The sequence below is a fragment of the Crinia signifera genome, chromosome 8 (assembly GCF_055691185.1).
Source record: "Crinia signifera chromosome 8, ASM5569118v1, whole genome shotgun sequence".
In the NCBI taxonomy this organism is placed as follows: domain Eukaryota; kingdom Metazoa; phylum Chordata; class Amphibia; order Anura; family Myobatrachidae; genus Crinia; species Crinia signifera.
Window position 1 is genome coordinate 46,668,163 of NC_139224.1, and position 25,477 is coordinate 46,693,639.

The window sequence follows — 25,477 nt, forward strand, 5'->3', positions numbered from 1 at the left end:
CGAAGCGGAAGACCACAAAATATCACAGAGCGGGGTCAGCGACATTCTGCTTATTCCATAGTTAAAGAATTCAGAAATTATCTGACATTAATGTAAGCACAAAATCTTCTTAATGGATGCATGCAAGCCTCACATCACCGAGTCCAAGCGTCAGATGGAGTGGTGTAAAGCACACTTACACCACTCCATCTGGTGGCAATATCCCAAAGGTGGCGATACCCTGCCCGGCGGTAACGGTGCGGCCGGGTTTTAGTACATATGAAAATGCGTTAAAACAGGGGTTTTACTGCCTTTTCAGCTTAATACATCCCGCCCTTAGTCTGAAAGCAGCACTTTTATCCACATTTACCTTTTACTCACCTCTGTACACCTGCATCCTCTGAGTATGCATTTTTTTAAAACTTGCCGCTTTATTCTGAGGCAGCACAAAAGAATAATATAGACCTGGCGTGTGGAACAGGATCATTAACATTAGCAGTTGTTCAGGTGAGAGATGTAAAGCGAGATCATCTTCTAGTATACATATTCATCTCCCTGGCGCCCACTAGTGGCCAGGAGCTCTAGGCACACGCGGAATGACCAGTCACTCATCCAGTCCCTTAGCATTTTCTTAAACGTAGATGTCTTTATATATTGTGTTGCTACTTTTCTCATTGGAAAATACATGAATTCTTAATAAACTGTTTTGCTTTGTACAGTATTAATAATTCTTTACACGTCAACGTTCCCATTCGTCTCCTGTCATATCTAATTTTTCATGTCATGTAAGCAATTTGTTCAATTAAAATGTTTTCGCATGAATCAATAAAAGCTTAATATGAATGTCTGTATTTATTTATATAATCCATAAATTAAATCAATAATTCATAACAAGTGTAGCACAATCTTTGACCAACACAAGCCTACAACAAATGCTTTTTTAGAAAGTTCTATTTTTTGTTACTATGTTTTTGTTTTTTTGTTTTAAGTATTAAAGATTGTCTTTGTGATGCGGAGTGAATTGTATGGAAGGTATTTGTATAATGCTTGCTGTGCTTGCAGATTATGGGACCCCATAATTTCTAAATTAAATTATAGACCTGCTCAACCCTCTGAGTGCCAATATCTCTGTGAGAAATGTGCAAAAAATCTGCTAAAAATGCCAGCGTCTCTCACATTTGTTATATAAATTCAAATAAAAAAATGTTGTGTGAAAAAAAAGTTTATATTTCCTATATAAGGTAAACATAACAGGCAATCATGATGAATAAAAATGTTTGCTTGGAAATTTTTACACTGATTTTTAAAAATTCCCATGGCATTAAAAGTGTTAAAGAATTGTGCTTATTTGAGAACATATATTTGGGCCTTATTCTGGTTCATTGCACAAGCAAATTCTCTCTCTGATGAACCAAACCATGTGCGCTGCAGGTGAGACCTATGTAACATGCGCAGAGAGAGAGTTAAGGTACATACACACTGTACAATTATTTTGTCCAATTTCGTTCATTTTGGGCCCTTCTGAACGATATTGGTCAGAATATCTTTCAGTGTGTACACTGAAAGACACTGATGACCAATTTCCCTTGAACCCAGTGTCCTGAACGAAAGATTTTAACAAAAGACGAAAGATATCCGAATTGATCTGCATGCACAGCTGACGAACAACCTTGATGAACAACTGGCGGGCATGCGCATCATCGTTCGTCGCATACACACTAAAATATATTTTGACCGATATCATTCAGAAGGGCCAAAATGAACGAAATCGGTGAACAAAAATTGTACAGTGTGTATGCACCTTTAGATTTGGGTGGGGTTTGTACTTCAAACTGATATCTATATTGCAGTGTAAAAATAAATCAGCCAGTATTTACGCTGCACAGAAACAAAATAACACCCAAATCTAACTCTCTCTGTATGTTACCCAAATCTAACTCTCTCTGCAAAATAACACCAAAATCTAACTCTCTCTGCTCCCCCCCCCCCCTGCAGTTCACATGGTTTTGTCTATTACAGAGAGAATTTGCTTTTGCATCTGAACTAGAATCAGGCTCAGTCACAAGTGTATTGCGTGTATAGCAGCTTTCCATGAGTCGTGCCCTGTGTATAGGTATGACATGTCAGTTGTCGAGTTCACATTTCATACTAATTTGTCAGCACTTTGTAGTGACATGGCCAGGTGTACAGCATTAATATTTGATGACAAAACATTGTATAATTAAAAACACTTTAAGAGTCATTGTTGCTTGCTATAAATGTACAGGGATCGCTTTCCCAGATAACACAGTGACTTATCTCTTCCAGCGCCGAGGACGTGGTTACTAAACTCAACGGCAATCAGCTAACGGTGGAGTATTTTGAAGAGACCAGTTTTACAGAACCAGTTCTGGTGCCAAAGAAGGACGGTCTGGGTCTTTCCGTGCCCGCTCCAACATTCTATGTCAGCGATGTGGAGAATTATGTTGGTAAGATTTCTGTTGCTGTTGCATGGATGTGTCATGTTGATTATGGAAATTGAATGAAGATTTAGAAGACCCTCTTAAATGGACTACATATATTTATTTATATATATATATATATATAAAACAATAAAGGTATATGCGCTGAATAGTCACTTAGAGTCTCATGAACCAGTAGAGACACCTCCTGTGGTGCTTCAGGGGTTAAGTTCGCACTTGACCACTCAGATTGTGGCCGCAGCTCCCTTGTCAGACCAATTGAACTCCGGGACCCAGGAGTGAAAATCTGTAGCAACAACAAATAGAGAAGTGGCGCTTCCTAGTGCATTAAAAGATTTATTATGGATTAAAAATATTCCAAGGTACAGACAGAATGAACTCGTACCAATAAATAAAACACTGTGGACTGGTTACCACAAGGCATGCATAAATACCACGGCAAAACAGCTGACAAACCAGAAGTCCATCCCGCAGCGGGTCATATGATGGTCCACGAGCGTTCAGAGTCGCCGGAGCAGGGAGAACAGCCAGGGGTCAGTACGGTGAGCGTCCGCAGGAGACTTCGTCAGAATATAGCTATTCTAAGTACAAAAAGATCCTCTGCATCCAGAATGACCTTGTGTAAGTCCAGATGATTACAACAAAAGATGGAGTGGAACTGAAAGATAGCTCTCAGTGGTAACTAGGTACAGAGGGTGAATAGCCTCAGATAAAAAATATTATTATACAAAACCATATACAACTGGTCATATGTCGCACAGGATTTGAATGCAATGGATGGATTCAATTTTCCACATAGATCCAAGTGGATTCTCCCCTGTTAGGCATAAAGGGGAGACACAATAGGGAAAATCATGGTGCAGATCATTATGGCAAAAAGATTTTAATATGGAGGATACACTTTCAAAGTGTTGACGGTAATAAAAGCGTTTAACAATGAATCCAAGGCAAAGCAGCAGGCATGAAGATGTTCAGGGAAGAACTCCTGTCCAGGGTCCCTTGGTCCGGAGTCAAGGGGAGCTCAGTCCAGGATCTTCCTCCGCCGTGGATACTGCTACCCGGAAATCAAGTGTCCAAACGCAAATAAAACACGCTTAACGCGTTTCGGAAAACAAAGTTCCTTGAAGAATAATACATGACACTACAGCAGGCCTCGGAGATCACTATTTTTTTTTTATTACATTTTACTGCTCTATTTTTTTCAGTCTCTTAAATAAATATAAATATATATAGGCTGTAGGATTTTCTGAGGACGGGACTGAGGTCCTGAAAACGTTAAAGTTTCCACAATATAGACGTTTTTTGCTTACATACTAGTCTCCTGAGTGCTTTTTCCATTGGATATATATATATATATATATATATATATACATATATAGGTACTTATGTAGTATCTGGGCTGCCGATTTTTTGATTGTATGCCTTAAGTTAAGGCATACAATCAGATGCGATGCGATGCGATATCGCATCGCATACGATGCGATGCGATGCGATGCGATGACCCGATTTTTCCATAGGATTCAATGTTAAAATGGACTGAGTCCATTTTAACATGGAATTCAATGGAAAAAAGGGGTCCTTTTCATACCCCTACTATCCAAGTGGGCATGGAGTTGGATATAAACCTGTGGCGAGCGTAGCGAGCCACCGAGCCCGAAGCGTGGCGAGCGAAGCGAGCCCCGCGAGGGGACGGTATTCTGTGTCCCCTCGCGGGGCTCGCTACGCTCGCCACGCTTCGGGCTCGGTGGCTCGCTACGCTCGCCACAGGTTTATATCCAACTCCATGCCCACTTGGATAGTAGGGGTATGAAAAGGACCCCTTTTTCCCATTGAATTCCATGTTAAAATGGACTCAGTCCATTTTAACATTGAATCCTATGGAAAAATCGGGTCCATCGCATCGCATCGCATCGCATCGCATCGCATGCGATTTGGTCGGGTGCGATGCGATGCGATGGACCCGATTTCAAAATCGGCAGCCCAGTTACTACATAAGTACCCATATATATATATATATATACATATATATATATATATATATATATATATATATATATATATATATGTATGTAACTGCAGTTGTGTAACTTTGTTTTTCAGGTCCAGAGAGGGTGGTTGATGTCACAGATGTCACAAAGCAAAAAGATTGCAAGATGAAGCTCAAGGAATTTGTTGATTATTACTACAGCACTAATAGGAAAAGGGTCCTAAATGTCATCAACTTAGAATTCTCAGACACAAGGTGAGTTGGCCAGGGTTGTGTTGTTTTGTATTAATGTACACTCGCAAATAAGTCTTGGTGCAGGGATTATTGGTACTTATAGCAACTCCTTCAGAACCATGCACACGTTACATTTTAGTGTCTGGTAAGACGTAATGCAGAATCGAGGAGAGCAGCACCGGTAAGCTGTGGTTCGAGGTTGGTATTTTGATGTGGCAGTGTACATGATGGGCAGATAGAATGTTTTCATCAGGCGCAGATCCATTTCAGCATTAGCATATATTCCTCTTTTACTACTAGTCATTATCATCTAGCCTCAAATGCCATGTGGCGCGTGAGAGCTGCGTTGAGCAAAGCCGTGTCTTTTTTTCAATACACTGAATAAAGAGCAACGGATCTTGTGCAAAAAACGGCATCATATCAACCAATCAGCCCCTAACTGTGATTTTACAAACTGAGGGTTAGATGTATGAAGCAGTGATAACAGAGGAGAAGTGAGCTAGAGGAGAACTGGCCCATGCCAACCAATCAGCTGCTCTGTATAATTTTATATTATGCAAATTATAGATGTTACTTTAGTGCTGATTGGTTGCCATATGCCACTTCTCCTCTGGCTCACTTCTCCTCCCTTATCACTGCTTCATACATCTACCCCATAGTCTGAAAAATGCCTGGAGCTGGTTGGTACTTTACCAGGGGCGGCTCGTACCTTTTGGCAAGAGGGGACATTTTAAAGTAATCAGTGCAGTCATGTGATTTAACCAAATCGCATTGCGCTGAGAAAGCATGATTGGTGTGACTCTAGCAATAGCCTATGAGGACACATCTGTACTTGCACCTGCCCTGTGCACAAGATACTTCCACTGACAGGCATATAAGTGACCTAAAGTACTTGAGGTCTGCAGAGGCTGCAATTACATGAACACACCCTTTGTCTTTGAGCAAATGCCCTGTCACACAGACCCTTCGGCCTTTAAGGTCATACAGTAAATGTAGATCTTTTGGAATGTTTTGGACTCCGAGCAGCTTATTTTGTTTGGCTTCACCTGCCCAGTCTGACCATAATCGCATTTAAACACGAGGGTACAGACTGGCTTATATACAACTCTCTCGGCCTCATTGTGTGCTCCTAAATAGATAGCTGCTGCGTTTGCTGAATGTGTTCCTGACAAGTTCTTCTAAATGTATAAAAAGCGTAACGTATATAAAAAAAATATTACGTTATCTCTTGTCCGCAAGATAATTCTCATCATTTATTGATGCCTAGACTATCTGGAACATACTGAATGCAAAGCTTACAAGGATGTGGCTGTATCCTGTGTTGAGAATTTCTAGAGCATTAATACATATCCTCTACACTACAGCATCCAGATATTTAATGCGAGCTTTGTCCACAGAATGTCCAGCTTTGTGGAAGCTCCGGAGATTGTGAAGAAGCTCTCATGGGTGGACAACCATTGGCCTGACGACGCTCTCCTTGCTAAACCAAAAGTGACTAAGTATTGTTTGATATGTGTGAAAGACAGTTACACAGACTTCCACATAGACTCCGGAGGAGCCTCCGCCTGGTACCATGTGCTGAAAGTAAGTCACCCAATTCCTGTGCAGAATTCCCTCATTCTGAGTCATTTCTCTCTTTATATTCAGTGGCGCATTAAATCATTCAGCCCTGTAAAATCACCACATGCAGAATGATATATTTAATTTGCATTCCTAAGATGTTTCCGTTATCGGTAATTGGTTGTTTTCCTTTATTACAGTTTTGTAGATTTTATTAGCATCTTACATTTGTGATTGTATTGTTTTACAAATTACTATTTCTTGGTCTTTTGATTACATTTTGATAGGTTTTAAACAGTAAGAATAATTTATGACCAGTCTAAAGTCCAAACTTGCTGTGCGAATGCTATTACTGATCTTACGCGGCTACTTTGCACAGCTTCAGTTGATCTGTGGGCGAGACCGTTGGGTCCAACACTTCAGACTGTCTGATGGGCAACGATGATAATTAAGCATTTCTAGCTGAATTCGGCATCTGCTTACATTTCATCATCACGGTTTTGGTTTGATGGGTGAGAAGATTGCAACGAGATAAGCACATGCAGAATGTCGCATTACCCCATGCCAGTGATGGCTAACCTTGACACTCCCGCTGTTGTTGAACTACACATCCCAGCATCAGTTTTATCATGGCCAAATAGTAAAACTTCAGCAGGGCATCCTGGGACGTTTAGTACAAAAACAGCTGGAGTGTCAAGGTTAGCCATCACTGCCCTATGTTGTGGGAGGGACACACCATTTCACGCTTATTGAGGCTCATTGTGTAGATAGGGGTTTCTGTGATTTCTATGTGGAATTACCCAGAGGTGATGTATGGATGGAAGTTGCTTATTGCCATTAGGGAGTAGACTTCACTTTTTCATCAAGGCTGTCTCTAGAGCAGGCATGTCCAAACTATGGCCCTCCACCTGTTGTGAAACTACAAGTCCCATCATGCCCTGCCACAGTTTTTCTATTTGGGAATGCTAACACTATGGCAAGGCATGCTGGGATGTGTAGTTTCACAACAGCTGGAGGCCCACAGTTTGGACAGGCCTGCTCTAGAGTTTAAGTTCTGGTGAGGAAAACGCTGCACTGATGAGCTCCAGTAAGGATCAAACAGCTTGTCTTTAAGTGCTATATCTCTGTCTCAGCACTGGCATGTGTCATGGTCCGAATACCAAGTGGATAAAGAATTATTACAAAAGACCACTATTTAAATCAGGCATGTCCAAACTGTGGCCCTCCAGCTGTTGTGAAATTACAAGCCCCATCATGCCTTACCACAGTTTTGCTATTAGAAAAATGCTAAAACCTATGGTAAGGCGTGCTGTGATGTGTAGTTTCACAACAGCTGGAGGGCCACAGTTTGGACATGCCTGATGGTGTTACTCACAAGTCCCTTTTCCTGAATAGAACTATTATTTGCTAAACCTTTCACAAACGATTTTTTGTATGTTGACGTCATTTAACTGACATTTCTTCAGACAAATGGATTTTTATCATTATTATTTTTTTCCATATTTATTCCAATTTTTGCCTGCGAAATCAAAGTAAAACTATATAGTAAGAAAATACTGCCCAAATTAACTTCTTTTGTTGAAAGTAAATAACTATTCCAACTTTAAAAAATATATAAATATAAAAAAAAATAAAATAAAATGAAATTGGTACTTCCACCACAGTGTGATGTATCGTATACAAGTTATTTAAAAAAAACTTATAAAATACTTTTATTTCTATATCTCAGCAGCAGGTGTCACTCTTTTCCACTAACTTAGCCATCAGTCAAAAAGACAGACATTGCAAGAGTGGCATCTACAGGCTAAACCTGATATTGCAACCCACTAAAAGTATGCTAAAAAGAAAGTAACAAAACTAAAATAATTTCCTAGCAATTAAACCACATAGTTCAAATGTATTCATTTTATGATATATATACTTAACAATCCATTAAATACACAGAGGTATTACTCTTATGAAAATAGCGAGTGTGCTGAGCGATCTGATCGCTCAGCAAACATCGCTGCTCAGCACACACACACTGCAATGTGCAGTGTTGTGTGCTGAGCAAGCTGTCAGTGTTCTCTGGTGAAGGAACACTGGCGATGACAATATTTATGGTCCCTGCTCATTTTTTATTCTTCCGGCGATATCGCTGGCCCCTACACACACAGCGCTGTAGGGTCATTTTCTGAGCAATCTAGTCAGATCGCTTAGAAAATGGGTAAACTTCGCTATGTTTGTAGTCCCCATTAGTGAATATTGAAATGGGTCAGTGCAGCATTGTTATGACTGGAGTAGATAAAGGTGCACATACACTAGGGAGGCTTCTCTGACAGATGAAGTCTCCCAAAATCACCCATATCCCCCTGGGGACCTCGCAGGCGGCAGGACGTCATACAGTACACCCTATGCAGTCCTTTTGCATACGATGCATCCTATGTGATTCCAGCCAAGCCTGTTGGAGGCTTGGCGATGCAATATATATATATAGTGCAGCCCTTACGATCTTCAGGCACGGATGCTCGCAGAACTGTGCATTGCATTGGACTTGATGTGGAACACATCAGATTTTGACATTTTCCATCCGACTTATTACCGGAATCAGAAAAGTGACCAAAAGTGGACTTGCAGTTGTGTATGGGCACCTTAAGCTGACATGGGTGACTTGGCATCAGATAGCCCCAATTATTTACACTAATGCAGTAGGTTTCTGATGGGTATGGGTCATTGGGTCGACAGGGTAAGGGTCCACACAAGCATTAGGTCGACAGGCAAAAGGCCAACAGAAGTTTTTCACTGGGTTTTGTCCCGAATGTCGACATATTTGATGTGGACACAGTCTAATTGTTCCGTGCCCCCTTGCTTCGGGCACGTTGCCTTGCTGCACTCTGCGCACTATTTTATTCTCCCACCACGCCATAGTGTACGGTAAGGTATGAAATACCACCTGTCGGCACATCTCAGCTAAGGTAACAACCTTGAAAAACTCATGTCGACTTTTAACTGTCCACCTTCCCATGGTTGACCTAATGCTTGTGTCAACCCTCCAACCCTGTCAGCCTTAGCCATTTCGACCTAAGCCCTGTCGACCTTCAGTGGTTAACCCAATTTAATAACGGTATCCCTTTCTGATGTTGGTGGCAATTGGCCGCTAACCACTACTCAGAGTTGGATGCTTGTGCTTTCACATAAGGACTTTCTGTAGTGCAGGGGGCTTGCATGGGTGACTTGCCTGATCCCAGCAGCACACACCGCTGTTCAGTGCTTTGATTTAAAGCGCCAGGGTCAGGGTCATGACAGCCAAACGACAACATCACATCCCCTTCACTCTGCCATGGGACTTCCCCACCAGTATCTCCCCGAGAGGAGATCAGAGATATCTGCAAGTATTCCCTCCATGTATCACATCCCCTGACAACATTAATGCTGTCACACACTTTATAGTAAATAACTAAAAAAAATAAAATGTTTTGAATTTTATTTCAGGGTGAAAAGATATTTTATCTGATCAGACCGGCTTCAGCCAATATATCTCTGTATGAGCGCTGGCGTTCAGCGGCCAATCACTACGAGATGTTCTTTGCAGATCAAGTGGATAAATGTTACAAGTGCACAGTGAAACAAGGGCAGACTCTCTTCATTCCATCCGGTAAGTCTGATGCACTTCCACTTAACACTTTCCTGCTATTACGGAATGTCCCAAATTCTACCTACTTCCCTGCTGGGGCGGGGCTTAATAGCGCGGATTATGTCATCATGGCCCCAGTATCTGTGTGCAGGGGTGTAACTAGATATCAGTAGGGCCCATAGCAAAAGTTTGTAAGGGCCCCCCATTTACCAACTGATGGTGATAATTGTATGTAAAACATATTACTTAGACAGTAAAGATGGGCCCCCCTCAGCCCTGGGCCCCATGCTCATGGTCAACGTTTGTTTTTATGTTATTTTTAGGGTTAGCGTGAGACTTGGGTACTTGGGGGAGGGTTAGGCTGTCAGATGGGGTGGATGGGGTGGATTAGGTGTAACAAAAAAATACAGAAACACATGTCAACCTTTTCTGTGTCAACAGTTTGCATGTCAACCTATTGTCCATAATGACCATTGTCGATTCATGTCCATGAGTTGAGTTGACAACTCAAATCTACCCTACCCTACAAGCTCGCTGCCTAGGGGTCCTTGACTCTGAACTGTCCTTTATTACTCACATTCAATCTGTCTCTAAATTGTGTTACATGCATCTAAAAAACATATCCAAAATGTGACCGTATCTTACACAAGACACTGCAAAAACTCTAATCCATGCTCTCACTATCTCACACAATGGGGCAGATGTTATTAAGCCTTAACAAGAGATAAATGCAAGGGTGATAAAGAGAGATAAACATCCAGCCAATCCGTTCCTTACTGACTTTTTTCAAACAGCCTGTAACATGGCAGTTAGGAGGTGATTGGCTGGACGTTTATCTCTTTTTATCACCCTTGTATTTATCTCTTTTTAAGGCTTAGTACATCTGCCCCATAGATTATTGCAAAAGTCTCCTTACCGATCTTCCTAAGAAAAGACTTTCACCACTGCAATCCATTTTGAATGCACCTGCGAGGCTGATTTTCCTGGCTAGAAGTTCAACGTGCTGATCTGCTCTGTCAGTCCCTTCAATGGTTGCCTATATTCTACCATATTCAATATACTCACGTAGAAAGCCATTAACCTGACTATACCGACTTATAGCTCTTTGCTTATTTCAAAATATATCCCCACCAGCCTCTCCGCTCTGCGTTTCTCATCCACACTCATTGCTAGATCCCATTCACAACTGCAGGACTTTCATTGGGCAGCATCCACCCTATGGAATGCCCTAAGCCCTATGCCTAAGCACATTAAGACTCTCCTCTAGCCTCCAAAGTTTGAGTTATTCCCTGAAAACTCACCTCTTCAGGCAAGCTTATCATATACCCACACATAACCTCCAGTAGCATTCATATCTAATTGCATCCCATCAGGACTGTCTTGCAATCTGGCAATCTGGCGGGACTGCAATGCTATAGATTCCTATCCTAATGTATCCCTCCTATTATCCCTATAGATTGCAAACTTGTGATCAGGGCCGCCCTACCTCTAGATCAATCTGTTACTACCCATTCTGTTCTATCACTGTTGTTTCCAGTTGCAAAGTACAACGGAATCTGCTGCGCTATATGATAAACTATAAATAAGTAAATAAGTACTGCGTGCCAGGATGATCTCTCATATTGCCCGCATTCCATGGTGATCTCTCATATTGCCCGCATTCCATGGTGATCTCTCATATTGCCCGCATTCCATGGTGATCTCTCATATTGCCTGCATTCCATGGTGATCTATCATATTGCCCGCATTCCATGGTGATCTCTCATATTGCCCGCATTCCATGGTGATCTCTCATATTGCCCGCATTCCATGGTGATCTCTCATATTGCCCGCATTCCATGGTGATCTCTCATATTGCCTGCATTCCATGGTGATCTCTCATATTTGACGTTAAGGGGAGGGGGGAGAGGAAGACGGGCCAGTGCACAGGTAAGTATGGTGGTTTTGATATGACCAATAAATGTTAACAGTCCACAATAGAATTATATTTATGGGAACAGGCGGTTCCCTGCAGAGTCACAGATGTGGAGGTGCACCCTAGAGAGTAAATACAATTGGAAAAAGAGAAGAAGGAACGACTCTCTTTGGTGTTGGGGCACTCTTAGTATAATGATTACGTCAAGTAATCCATGATTTCATAACATGTATAAGGTAATAAAATAATATGGGTGGGATTGGGGCTGCTAGCTCAAAAATATGGAGTACAGTGAAAGAGTACTAGTTAAACAGAGTAGTAAGGGGGGGGGGGGGGGAAATTCCCCCTTCCAAGTGAGTTATTAGGCGTTTGTTAAAAATTAGCTTTTATTAGATATATAATAAAAAGATATCTAGACAGACATTAACAGACATTTAACATTCAACATTTAGACATATGAACAGGTTAAGGTAACCTTAGGTATCTGTGCCTGACAGGGCACAGGGTCCTCCTGTTTAACCTCAACCTGGGTAGATGATATGTGTATACCCAGGTGAAAATGATGTCTCCTTTGCAGTGGATAGTCTGTTGGTGTCCCCCAGGAAATTGTGGGGCCCCGCCTCCTGTAAGGTATGACCTCACTGAAGGGTGCAGGGTTCCACTTATAGAATCATAGGGTTCCTACAATAAGTGAACCTGAGTTTATGGGGTTACAGTTTGTACCATGAGAGCTTTTCTTAGGTGGGCTAGGTGAAGATCTGTGGGGTTCACCCTTTCTCAAAGAGTATGGTATGTGCAATATTTAGACGGGTTAATCAGTACAGACAGAATATCTCAAATCTTCCTAAAATACCCTCCTTGTAACAAGAAGATAATCAACCCCTGTCTATTATAGCGAAAAGGATGTTGACACCTTATAAGCCCAAAATGTCTATTAAGATCCTTATCACCTCCCTGAGAGGAATCACAATACAGACATCAACTTTTCTCACAAAGCAGCACTGTCTCTTTTCCAAGACAGTGATATTTTTTATCAAGTTCAATCCTTCTGCAGAAGTTAGCTACAATGTATTCGGTTTACATAGATGTATACATTTTATGCTTGTAACATTCTGAAACATTTAAAGACACTCATTTTGTCTAAACAGGATATTCACTTCGGAGACAGACAATAAACAATGACTTATGGATCAAATCGATCTTACAAGAGGACACAGTATCTGGGCCCTATGAGGCCTGGTTACCAATACTCCCTTAGAGAGGTGAATATTCTTAAGATCTGCCTATTAGGCAGACAACCGTTCTATCTCATAAATTTATATGAGGACTGCACAGAGGACAGATTAATGTATGTAAAATTACACTGGATATAATGCCCTAGTATGACATATATTTAAACAGGAACTTTTATAAGACCGGAAAAAGGTAGCAGTAAAAATTCACTGTTTCTCCCGCAAGGAGATAGGGGCAGGAGGAGGGCGGTTGAGGGGAGGGTAAGACACCAATTTGAGTAGGAATGGAATACAGATAAGGGTTCGGGGTCCCGTTCTGCCCAGTAGGTATGGGTAGTCCCACCGACTTTATATACCCGTAACAGAAGGGAGAGCCTGGTTCGAGTGTGGAAAGTCTCCTATCCCCTCTGGCAGGTTGTCTACTCCGACTGTCAGCTGCCACTGGGTGAGAGTGGGCTTTTTGGGGTATTGTGGGGGATGTTCCCAACCTTATAGGGTACAGGGTAAGTGGTGAAAGAGTGGAAGAGTGCTCTGTGTGAGCCTCTACAGTAAGCGGCTGCTGCCCTGCTTAATATACCTGTGTGCTCGGGGTGGAATACTGTACAGTTTAGAGACAGGTCCCCCTTATCTCATAGTACCTTCATACGCCCCGGGCCGGTTGCTGTCAGTTTGTCGACAGACCTTAGAGGTATAGCGGGTGAGCGGGCTTATGTGGGCGCAACGAGAGGGCTAATCGACAAGAACAATCAAGTAGGAAGACTGGTAAGTATTCCCAGAGCAGGGAGTAGACCCTGATAAAAATTCCAATCAACGTTAGAATAGGTGTGCAGTTAAACTCCCCATGTGTATAGGTGTATATACGTTCCTTCAATGGTAGCGGGGGATAGGCGACATCTATTGAGAGACCCACTAGTGGGGTAAGTAGGGGATAAGGTTTGAAAGGGGGACAGAGAAAGGGAAGAAGGGGGGAACACAAATCAGGAGGGGTAACAGGGGAAATGCGGGAGAGAGTGATACCTGTATGTGTACAGCGTACACGTATATGGTGTTAGATTCGTCTGCTGCGGGTATGCTGTTTGGACCAGCGTCCTGTGTCCAGAAGTGCAGGCTGCTATATATGAGGTAAGGGTAAGGGTATGCCCGGGGAGTCCCTTTGAACGCGGCTTGTGGTTTAAGAGCTGTCCGGTGCTACCGCACTCGTGGAAGTCAACTAAAGTTACTGCTGCAAGGGGCATTCAATGTTGGGGCTGTCTCCGGGTCGCCAGGCGGTGATGCGGCTGCTGCGGGAAACGCACAAGTCGGAGCTGATCCCCCGAACCACAGGCAGTACCGTCTGCTGTATGAGTGGCTGTTTGTGGGATACGCTAGGTAATTGCGTCTATTCCCACCTCGCGTTGCTGCGGCTGCTGCAGGAGGCGCTTGGTGATAGCGTCGCTCCCTCGATCACCTGTTAGTGGGATGCGCTGTCTGATCGCGTCTCTCCCTCCTCGCCTAGATGCGGCTGCTGCGGGAGGCGCTTCTGTGATAGCGCTGCTCCCTAGATCACCAACGATCGTTTCACCTATGGGCTTCTTCAGGGTGTGTGTTAAGGGGCCTATCAGCCACCTATTTAGCCTGTGAGTGCTGTCTTGTGATAGGGTATGCTAATGATACGCTAATGATGCTCTGATCTGGCTCAAATGAGTCTTGGGGGTTAATTACTTGAAAACACCTGATGATGTGTGTATTGCGAAGTTTTGTGCCGTAGTTACATAATTTAGGCATTTAAGGGAGAAAGTGTAATCTCTTCTTCTGGCGTTTAGTCATATCACTCAGGACTAATTGCTATCATGGGGATATAGAGGGGAGAGAGAACCACAAAAATCTCTCCCTTCCAAATAACTTTTGATGGTATGTGGAAGTCAAGCTTCCATTCACGCGGCTTGTTATGCAGGAAACGAGAATGATCCTAATACTAAGAAATCTGCTGTGACGAGGTATCCAGCAACTTTAGAGATTACAGAGGCATATGACATCCATCAATCTCAAATGACAGAATGTTACATACTCATATGGTCAATCTGCTTCCTAGGGGCCTTACAGGTAGTTCCCTGTCTATCGGGAAGCTGACCTGGAAGAATACCTAATGAGTATGCTAAGTAGATTGGCTGAAAATAACACCCACATGACCCTCTACCTGTTTATGATGACGCTATACGGGAAATATTAAATAATATATGTAATAATACATAGGAAATCATAGAGGTCAAAAAATGACATATAATCCCATGATAACACTATAGTTCAGATTGTGAGCACCAGTAATAAAATGGGGAGGGGGGAAGGAGAAGGGGATGATTGAAACTAAACAAATTCAGGGTGATAGATTGGTATCGATCATAGATGGAGAGAAAAGTCCTACAGTGTGAGTATGTTTTTATATGTTTATCCCTGTGTTTATGTATATGTATATCTCCCACTCTAATTTGGTTCGGAGGGGCTTGTATGAGATGTACTTAAAGTGTGGTGAGTGGTGCAGAAAAAAGCAGTGAACTGTGCGTAAAAGAAAAGAAAAGAAGTGGTGAAAGCAAATGATAAAGTGTGCACATCGTTTATGAATAAGGTGATAAAGTTATGCTAAAATTGCTAATGGTGTATTACCCATGTAAGATTAGAGAGAGGGTGGATTATCCATCTCTCCTAAATAAGAAACCAAGTGTAGATTATGTCGGGCGACCTGTGAATATATGGTAGGTGATCGCTATCAGTGCGGTTTACCAATTTTGGCGTGAGGAAACTAGGGGAAGTGAAAAGAAGGGGGGAAGGGGGCCAGGGGAAAACATTATTTTCCATAAGGGAGCAGGAATGGTGAAGCTGGCCAGAATGCCAGGGTGGAGAAATAAATAGGGGGAACTTGACAAGGGCTAAGTGAAATCTGACTTGTCTGGAAATTGATTAAAAAATCCTAATGTTTCCATGATTTTTGTAATTGTAAATGGTGAGGCTGGAAACCAGCCTACTGAGTGGAAGGGGACGGGGGGGGGGGGGGGGGAGGGGGAGGGAAAAATGAAAATTGGTTAGGTTTAGTTTACCGAATATAGCGTCTGGTCATAATATAAAAGCTGAGACATGGCTGAAGGACACGATGATTTTTACAGAAAGGCTCCGAAGGTGTTATTTTCGTTCAGTCCATGTGGGTTGACCGTATTTAGGTCGAATATCCATCTGCTTTCTCTGCGCAGTAATTCCTTCGTGAGATCACCACCTCTTATACCTAGTCGGACCTGTTCCAGGCCAAAGACTCTGAGATCCGCTGGTGATCCTCCATGTTCGGCAAGAAAATGCCTCGCCACTGAGGTAAGTTTTTTGTACTTCAGTGCATCCGTCTGGGCATTCCTAATATTGCCAGCATGTTCTAATATGCGTGTCTTGAGTTTTCTACTCGTCATTCCCACATATCTGAGTCTGCAGGGGCACTCCAAACAATATATGACTCCCACTGTGTCACAGGTCATATATTGTTGTATTGTTATTGGTTTCCCAAACCGGTTACTCAGCCTGTTGTTTTTCTGAATGTGGATACACGCTTTACATTTGGTGCAGGGAAAGGTACCTTTGACCTTAGGTTTGATCTTAACTGTCCGTTGGAAATGGCTCTGCACCAATGTATCCCTAAGGTTCTTGGCTCTCCTCCAACTGAACTGCGGTCCTTTGTGAGTGATCTCTCCTAGGTCTGGATCCATCTCCAGGATGTGCCAGTGCTTGCGGATGATGTTTTGTAAATCCTGCCACTGATCACAAAAATTGGTGATAAATCTTGTAGTTGTTTCGGTTGTGGTTTGTTGTTTCCCAGTTGAGAACAGAAGATCCTCCCTTCGGCATTTCAGGGCCTGGTGTCTGGCGTTTTTAATTGATCTCTTGCTATATCCCCGTGCCTGAAGTCTGGAAGTCAGTTCTTCACTTTGGTTTTTGTACATGTCTATGGTGGAACAATTCCTCCTGAGACGTAGGAATTCCCCCTTGGGGAGATTTTTGATGGTCGGGGGGAAGTGTGCACTGCTAGAGATTAAGAGACTATTAGTTGCCGTTTCTTTCCTGTATAGTTTTGTCTGTAACAGGTTGTCCTCCGACCGGTATATTGTTAGGTCCAGAAACGTGATTTCATCATGATGAATAAAGTGCGTGAGCTTCAGATTTAGGTTGTTCTTATTGAGAGTGTGAATGAACTGGGTCAGGCTTGACTGGTCTCCTTGCCAGATCACCATAATGTCGTCAATGTACCTGACCCAAGACACTATCTGGTTGGTATATGTGTCATTGATCTCAGAAAAGACGTACTCACGTTCCCACCACCCGAGGAACAGGTTGGCGTATGTGGGCGCACAGGCCGCGCCCATCGCTGTTCCTCGGGTCTGGAGGTAATATTTGTCATCAAATGTGAAGTAATTTCTCTTGAGGACAAACTCTAGCAGTGCCAGAAGGAATTCCCCAAATTCCGTCATTCCCTGCATTGTAAGGAAGTACCTTATTGCTTGCAGCCCCAGGTCATGTTCTATGCAGGTGTAAAGTGATTCCACGTCAAGGGTGGCTAGGAGTTGGCCTTCCTCCAGTTGTATGTCATGTACTCTTTTGAGGATGTCCCTGGTGTCTTGGACGTAGGAAGGGAGTGTCAGGACATGGTGTCTCAGATGTTTGTCTAAAAATATGCTAGCTTGCTCCGACAGACCCTGTATCCCCGACACGATGGGTCTCCCGGGGGGATTTACCAGGTTTTTATGCACCTTAGGCAGCATGTAAAAAGTGGGCGTTTTCGGATGTTCTGTGACTAAAAAGGCATGTTCTGTTTTGAGGATTACCCCCTCCTTATAAGCTCTGTTTATGAGCCTATCATACATGCTTTTGTAGGTGTCCGTGGGGTTGAGGGTAAGTTGTTTATAGCATTTCTGATCCTGAAGCTGCCTGTTGGCTTCCCTCATGTACATTTCTTTGGGCCACAAGACGATGTTTCCCCCTTTATCAGAGGGTTTTATTGTGATTTCCTCCCAGGTTGAAATGTCCTTGAGGGTATGTCTTTCCTCTTGGGTCAGGTTGGTATTAAAGTTCCTGCGAGTTTCCAGATTGTTCATCAGACTGTTCATGTCTCTGGACACTGTGTCCAGAAAAACTTTAATTTCTGCACTAAGATGTTCTTGTGGCATGAATGAACTCTTTTTCCTCACAATGGGTCGTCCGGGTCCTTGGGCCTGAGATGCCTCAGGGTCCTGTAGCTCTTCCAGGATCTCTATCATCAGGTGGTCTTGGACTGAGAGTTCTTCATCTGCTTGAGGTGATTCCCCCTGTATTTGTGAGGAAGTAGGATCTGTCTGGCTGAGAGTGGTTCCTCTCTCTTTATTTGCAAAAAATTTTTTAAGAAGCAGCTTTCTACCAAATAGACGCAGGTCCTTTTCCCATGTAAACCGGTTCATCTGAGTATTGGGTGAAAATGATAGGCCTTTGCCCAGGACGTTGAGGTGTTCCTTTGACAGTATGCGTTTGGAGAGATTAATCACTGTGAGGGGTGTGTCCACTGATTCTGTTTCCTCGTCCTGGAGGATTGTCGTTGGGGTAGTGGTGGGTCCCATGTCCTCCAGTCTCTTCTTCTTCTTTCCTCGCCTGATCTTCCTCTTCCTGGGTTTCGGCGGTATCCCCTGCCAGTCGGGCCTTCCTCTAAAAAAGGAACCTGGGATCTGAATGTGGATGAGGAGGGTTCATCTGTCTCTGAAACATCCGTTTCTGATGAGCTGTAGTTATGTATGTACCGTCTACTCTGATTGTGGTTTTGGTTCCGCGTGGTGGAGGTCCATTTAAAGATGTTCCCATTCGTGAAATCTTTTTTGTCTCTCTGATATTTGCTCCTTTTTCTATCAATTATGGTATCCTCGTACCTCTTAAGTTCTTCTTTATTGGTTTCGAAACTCTTCTGGAACATGATGTCTTTTTCATAGGTCTCTAGTTTGGTTCCCAAGTCTTCTATCTGTTTTTCACAGGTATTGAGGGTGAGCATGCTATGTTTCACGAGTATCCCCATCAGGTCATTCGAGCATTTCAGGAGACATGCCTCCCACTCGGTCCTTAGAGCATCCGTGGCCAGTTCAAAAGTTGGAAAGATGCGGGGTCGTAGGCCCCTGGGTACTATTTTCTGTTTGAGATAGCTGTTGAGTGTGGTTATCTCCCAATTAAGTCTAATTTGCTTCTGCATGGAGTTTTTTAGGGATTTGAGATCCTCTTCCCATGTAGCAGTATGGGTGGTCCCCAAAGGTGTTGACGGGAATATATCATCCAGGTCATCATTTGTACCCCTTTTGGATGTAAGTTCTTTGCGTAGGCTAAACGCCATTTTGATCTCCTATTGATGAGCGAGTTCCGTCCCTTAGTGTATGAAAATATGTTTTTTTGTCTTTCAACAATCAAATATAGGGATACCGTGCAAACTGGTCACTTTAGCGAATCCTGGGATCACCCAGGTAGATATACGTGACGTTAAGGGGAGGGGGGAGAGGAAGACGGGCCAGTGCACAGGTAAGTATGGTGGTTTTGATATGACCAATAAATGTTAACAGTCCACAATAGAATTATATTTATGGGAACAGGCGGTTCCCTGCAGAGTCACAGATGTGGAGGTGCACCCTAGAGAGTAAATACAATTGGAAAAAGAGAAGAAGGAACGACTCTCTTTGGTGTTGGGGCACTCTTAGTATAATGATTACGTCAAGTAATCCATGATTTCATAACATGTATAAGGTAATAAAATAATATGGGTGGGATTGGGGCTGCTAGCTCAAAAATATGGAGTACAGTGAAAGAGTACTAGTTAAACAGAGTAGTAAGGGGGGGGGGGGGGGGAATTCCCCCTTCCAAGTGAGTTATTAGGCGTTTGTTAAAAATTAGCTTTTATTAGATATATAATAAAAAGATATCTAGACAGACATTAACGATGTGCACACTTTATCATTTGCTTTCACCACTTCTTTTCTTTTCTTTTACGCACAGTTCACTGCTTTTTTCTGCACCACTCACCACACTTTAAGTACATCTCATACAAGCCCCTCCGAACCAAATTAGAGTGGGAGATATACATATACATAAACACAGGGATAAACATATAAAAACATACTCACACTGTAGGACTTTTCTCTCCATCTATGATCGATACCAATCTATCACCCTGAATTTGTTTAGTTTCAATCATCCCCTTCTCCTTCCCCCCTCCCCATTTTATTACTGGTGCTCACAATCTGAACTATAGTGTTATCATGGGATTATATGTCATTTTTTGACCTCTATGATTTCCTATGTATTATTACATATATTATTTAATATTTCCCGTATAGCGTCATCATAAACAGGTAGAGGTTCATGTGGGTGTTATTTTCAGCCAATCTACTTAGCATACTCATTAGGTATTCTTCCAGGTCAGCTTCCCGATAGACAGGGAACTACCTGTAAGGCCCCTAGGAAGCAGATTGACCATATGAGTATGTAACATTCTGTCATTTGAGATTGATGGATGTCATATGCCTCTGTAATCTCTAAAGTTGCTGGATACCTCGTCACAGCAGATTTCTTAGTATTAGGATCATTCTCGTTTCCTGCATAACAAGCCGCGTGAATGGAAGCTTGACTTCCACATACCATCAAAAGTTATTTGGAAGGGAGAGATTTTTGTGGTTCTCTCTCCCCTCTATATCCCCATGATAGCAATTAGTCCTGAGTGATATGACTAAACGCCAGAAGAAGAGATTACACTTTCTCCCTTAAATGCCTAAATTATGTAACTACGGCACAAAACTTCGCAATACACACATCATCAGGTGTTTTCAAGTAATTAACCCCCAAGACTCATTTGAGCCAGATCAGAGCATCATTAGCGTATCATTAGCATACCCTATCACAAGACAGCACTCACAGGCTAAATAGGTGGCTGATAGGCCCCTTAACACACACCCTGAAGAAGCCCATAGGTGAAACGATCGTTGGTGATCTAGGGAGCAGCGCTATCACAGAAGCGCCTCCCGCAGCAGCCGCATCTAGGCGAGGAGGGAGAGACGCGATCAGACAGCGCATCCCACTAACAGGTGATCGAGGGAGCGACGCTATCACCAAGCGCCTCCTGCAGCAGCCGCAGCAACGCGAGGTGGGAATAGACGCAATTACCTAGCGTATCCCACAAACAGCCACTCATACAGCAGACGGTACTGCCTGTGGTTCGGGGGATCAGCTCCGACTTGTGCGTTTCCCGCAGCAGCCGCATCACCGCCTGGCGACCCGGAGACAGCCCCAACATTGAATGCCCCTTGCAGCAGTAACTTTAGTTGACTTCCACGAGTGCGGTAGCACCGGACAGCTCTTAAACCACAAGCCGCGTTCAAAGGGACTCCCCGGGCATACCCTTACCCTTACCTCATATATAGCAGCCTGCACTTCTGGACACAGGACGCTGGTCCAAACAGCATACCCGCAGCAGACGAATCTAACACCATATACGTGTACGCTGTACACATACAGGTATCACTCTCTCCCGCATTTCCCCTGTTACCCCTCCTGATTTGTGTTCCCCCCTTCTTCCCTTTCTCTGTCCCCCTTTCAAACCTTATCCCCTACTTACCCCACTAGTGGGTCTCTCAATAGATGTCGCCTATCCCCCGCTACCATTGAAGGAACGTATATACACCTATACACATGGGGAGTTTAACTGCACACCTATTCTAACGTTGATTGGAATTTTTATCAGGGTCTACTCCCTGCTCTGGGAATACTTACCAGTCTTCCTACTTGATTGTTCTTGTCGATTAGCCCTCTCGTTGCGCCCACATAAGCCCGCTCACCCGCTATACCTCTAAGGTCTGTCGACAAACTGACAGCAACCGGCCCGGGGCGTATGAAGGTACTATGAGATAAGGGGGACCTGTCTCTAAACTGTACAGTATTCCACCCCGAGCACACAGGTATATTAAGCAGGGCAGCAGCCGCTTACTGTAGAGGCTCACACAGAGCACTCTTCCACTCTTTCACCACTTACCCTGTACCCTATAAGGTTGGGAACATCCCCCACAATACCCCAAAAAGCCCACTCTCACCCAGTGGCAGCTGACAGTCGGAGTAGACAACCTGCCAGAGGGGATAGGAGACTTTCCACACTCGAACCAGGCTCTCCCTTCTGTTACGGGTATATAAAGTCGGTGGGACTACCCATACCTACTGGGCAGAACGGGACCCCGAACCCTTATCTGTATTCCATTCCTACTCAAATTGGTGTCTTACCCTCCCCTCAACCGCCCTCCTCCTGCCCCTATCTCCTTGCGGGAGAAACAGTGAATTTTTACTGCTACCTTTTTCCGGTCTTATAAAAGTTCCTGTTTAAATATATGTCATACTAGGGCATTATATCCAGTGTAATTTTACATACATTAATCTGTCCTCTGTGCAGTCCTCATATAAATTTATGAGATAGAACGGTTGTCTGCCTAATAGGCAGATCTTAAGAATATTCACCTCTCTAAGGGAGTATTGGTAACCAGGCCTCATAGGGCCCAGATACTGTGTCCTCTTGTAAGATCGATTTGATCCATAAGTCATTGTTTATTGTCTGTCTCCGAAGTGAATATCCTGTTTAGACAAAATGAGTGTCTTTAAATGTTTCAGAATGTTACAAGCATAAAATGTATACATCTATGTAAACCGAATACATTGTAGCTAACTTCTGCAGAAGGATTGAACTTGATAAAAAATATCACTGTCTTGGAAAAGAGACAGTGCTGCTTTGTGAGAAAAGTTGATGTCTGTATTGTGATTCCTCTCAGGGAGGTGATAAGGATCTTAATAGACATTTTGGGCTTATAAGGTGTCAACATCCTTTTCGCTATAATAGACAGGGGTTGATTATCTTCTTGTTACAAGGAGGGTATTTTAGGAAGATTTGAGATATTCTGTCTGTACTGATTAACCCGTCTAAATATTGCACATACCATACTCTTTGAGAAAGGGTGAACCCCACAGATCTTCACCTAGCCCACCTAAGAAAAGCTCTCATGGTACAAACTGTAACCCCATAAACTCAGGTTCACTTATTGTAGGAACCCTATGATTCTATAAGTGGAACCCTGCACCCTTCAGTGAGGTCATACCTTACAGGAGGCGGGGCCCCACAATTTCCTGGGGGACACCAACAGACTATCCACTGCAAAGGAGACATCATTTTCACCTGGGTATACACATATCATCTACCCAGGTTGAGGTTAAACAGGAGGACCCTGTGCCCTGTCAGGCACAGATACCTAAGGTTACCTTAACCTGTTCATATGTCTAAATGTTGAATGTTAAATGTCTGTTAATGTCTGTCTAGATATCTTTTTATTATATATCTAATAAAAGCTAATTTTTAACAAACGCCTAATAACTCACTTGGAAGGGGGAATTCCCCCCCCCCCCCCTTACTACTCTGTTTAACTAGTACTCTTTCACTGTACTCCATATTTTTGAGCTAGCAGCCCCAATCCCACCCATATTATTTTATTACCTTATACATGTTATGAAATCATGGATTACTTGACGTAATCATTATACTAAGAGTGCCCCAACACCAAAGAGAGTCGTTCCTTCTTCTCTTTTTCTGATCTCTCATATTGCCCGCATTCCATGGTGATCTCTCATATTGCCCGCATTCCATGGTGATCTCTCATATTGCTCGCATTCCATGTTGATCTCTCATATTGCCCTACTTTCAATGGTGATCTCTCATATAGCCCGCATTCCATGATGATCTCTCATATTGCTCGCATTCCATGGTGATCTCTCATATTGCCCGCATTCCATGGTGATCTCTCATATTGCCTGCATTCCAAGGTGATCTCTCATATTGCCCGCATTCCATGGTGATCTCTCATATTGCCCGCATTCCATGGTGATCTCTCATATTGCCCGCATTCCATGGTGATCTCTCATATTGCCCTACTTCCATGATGATCTCTCATATTGCCCGCATTCCATGGTGATCTCTCATATTGCTCGCATTCCACGATGATCTCTCATATTACCCGCATTCCATGGTGATCTCTCATATTGCTCGCATTCCACGATGATCTCTCATATTGCCCGCATTCCATGGTGATCTCTCATATTGCTCGCATTCCACGATGATCTCTCATATTGCCCTCCTTCCATGGTGATCTCTCATATTGCCCGCATTCCATGGTGATCTCTCATATTGCCCTCCTTCCATGGTGATCTCTCATATTACCCGCATGCCGTAATGTTTATGTTGAAACATCTCCTTTATATTGTAGTGCTTGCATTGGTTAGGGATTGCAAACTGAATGAGTATCACGCAAGGGCAGGTCTTCTTGTTTTGGAGAAGTAAAAGCTTTATCACGTAATACAAGTATGAATGTAGGGATTTGTTATTCTGAACATGCTGATTAACGCTGCTATTTCTGCTGCAGGTTGGATCTACGCAACACTGACCCCTGTGGACTGTTTAGCATTTTCTGGGCACTTCCTGCACAGCCTGAGCGTTGAAATGCAGATGAGGTATCATTCCCTTTGTGTGTCATATCAAGTTCTAGATTTCAGTCCTTTTAGATGCTCTATCAAAGACTGAGAGAACATTGCTTAAAATCATATTCTAACACTTAATTCTCTAGCCTGTTAATGTTAATGTTGACCTGTTGTGTTGCTTCTAGAGAGCAGCAATATTGCTTTTTCTGCAGTCACTGTAATGTCACTAGCCCATAGTGATACAATAGTCTGCAATCATTGTAATGTCACTGGTTCATAGGGAAATAATAGACAGCATAGATGTTACTGGTTTATACTGAGCTCATAAGCAGCATTCTCAGTAATGCCACTGTTTAATACTGAAGGTATATTCTCCATTCACAGTAATGAAACTGGGTCATTGCGGGGTGCGGTCATTAGGTTGACAGCAAGTTAGTCGACATTCATTAGGTCAACCTCACTAGGTCGACATGCTGAAAGGTCAACATGGGTCTAGGTCGACATGGGACAAGGTCAACATGTCATTAGGTCGACACAAGCATTAGGTCGACATGGTCTCCATTTTATCACTTTTGAAGCATAGAGAATCTGGCCCGTAGTCTGTTATCTTAGATAAGATAAGGGTATCTGGAACCCTCTTATAATAATTATGGCAACTTGTTCAGAGATAACTAGCAGGATAATAGAGTTTGGGACTATACTGGCTTGTAATGGATTTGATGTAGACATCTATATCCTGTGTGCATCAGCCTAAGAGGTGGCAACCGTTAGACTGGTCATCATAGATGTCTGGATTTTCTGGGCCGGAGTCAGAGGGGGATGCAGTTGGGTTGCTGCTGCATCTTCGGTAGCTCCGGATGGGAGAATTTATGCTAGTGCCGCAGGGCCTGCCCTTATCACATAGACACTGGCTTCACAGATCCTCTGCCGGCATACAAAGGCTCAGCATAGGATCATCATATCCACCATAGCACGGACTATCAG

At 43.1% G+C, this 25,477-nt stretch overlaps 1 protein-coding gene across 3 annotated transcripts in view; it reads left to right on the forward strand.

Annotated features, from left to right (window-relative positions):
- The window catches only part of PHF2 (PHD finger protein 2), a 265,280-nt gene that overhangs the window by 192,185 nt on the left and 47,618 nt on the right, over window positions 1-25,477 (forward strand). For all 3 annotated transcript variants that reach the window (XM_083156301.1, XM_083156302.1, XM_083156303.1), the window contains exons 4-8: window positions 2,287-2,447; window positions 4,542-4,683; window positions 6,060-6,246; window positions 9,694-9,856; window positions 24,439-24,526. In XM_083156301.1, coding sequence (XP_083012427.1) covers window positions 2,287-2,447; window positions 4,542-4,683; window positions 6,060-6,246; window positions 9,694-9,856; window positions 24,439-24,526 — 741 coding nt within the window. The remainder of the gene's footprint in view (window positions 1-2,286; window positions 2,448-4,541; window positions 4,684-6,059; window positions 6,247-9,693; window positions 9,857-24,438; window positions 24,527-25,477) is intronic.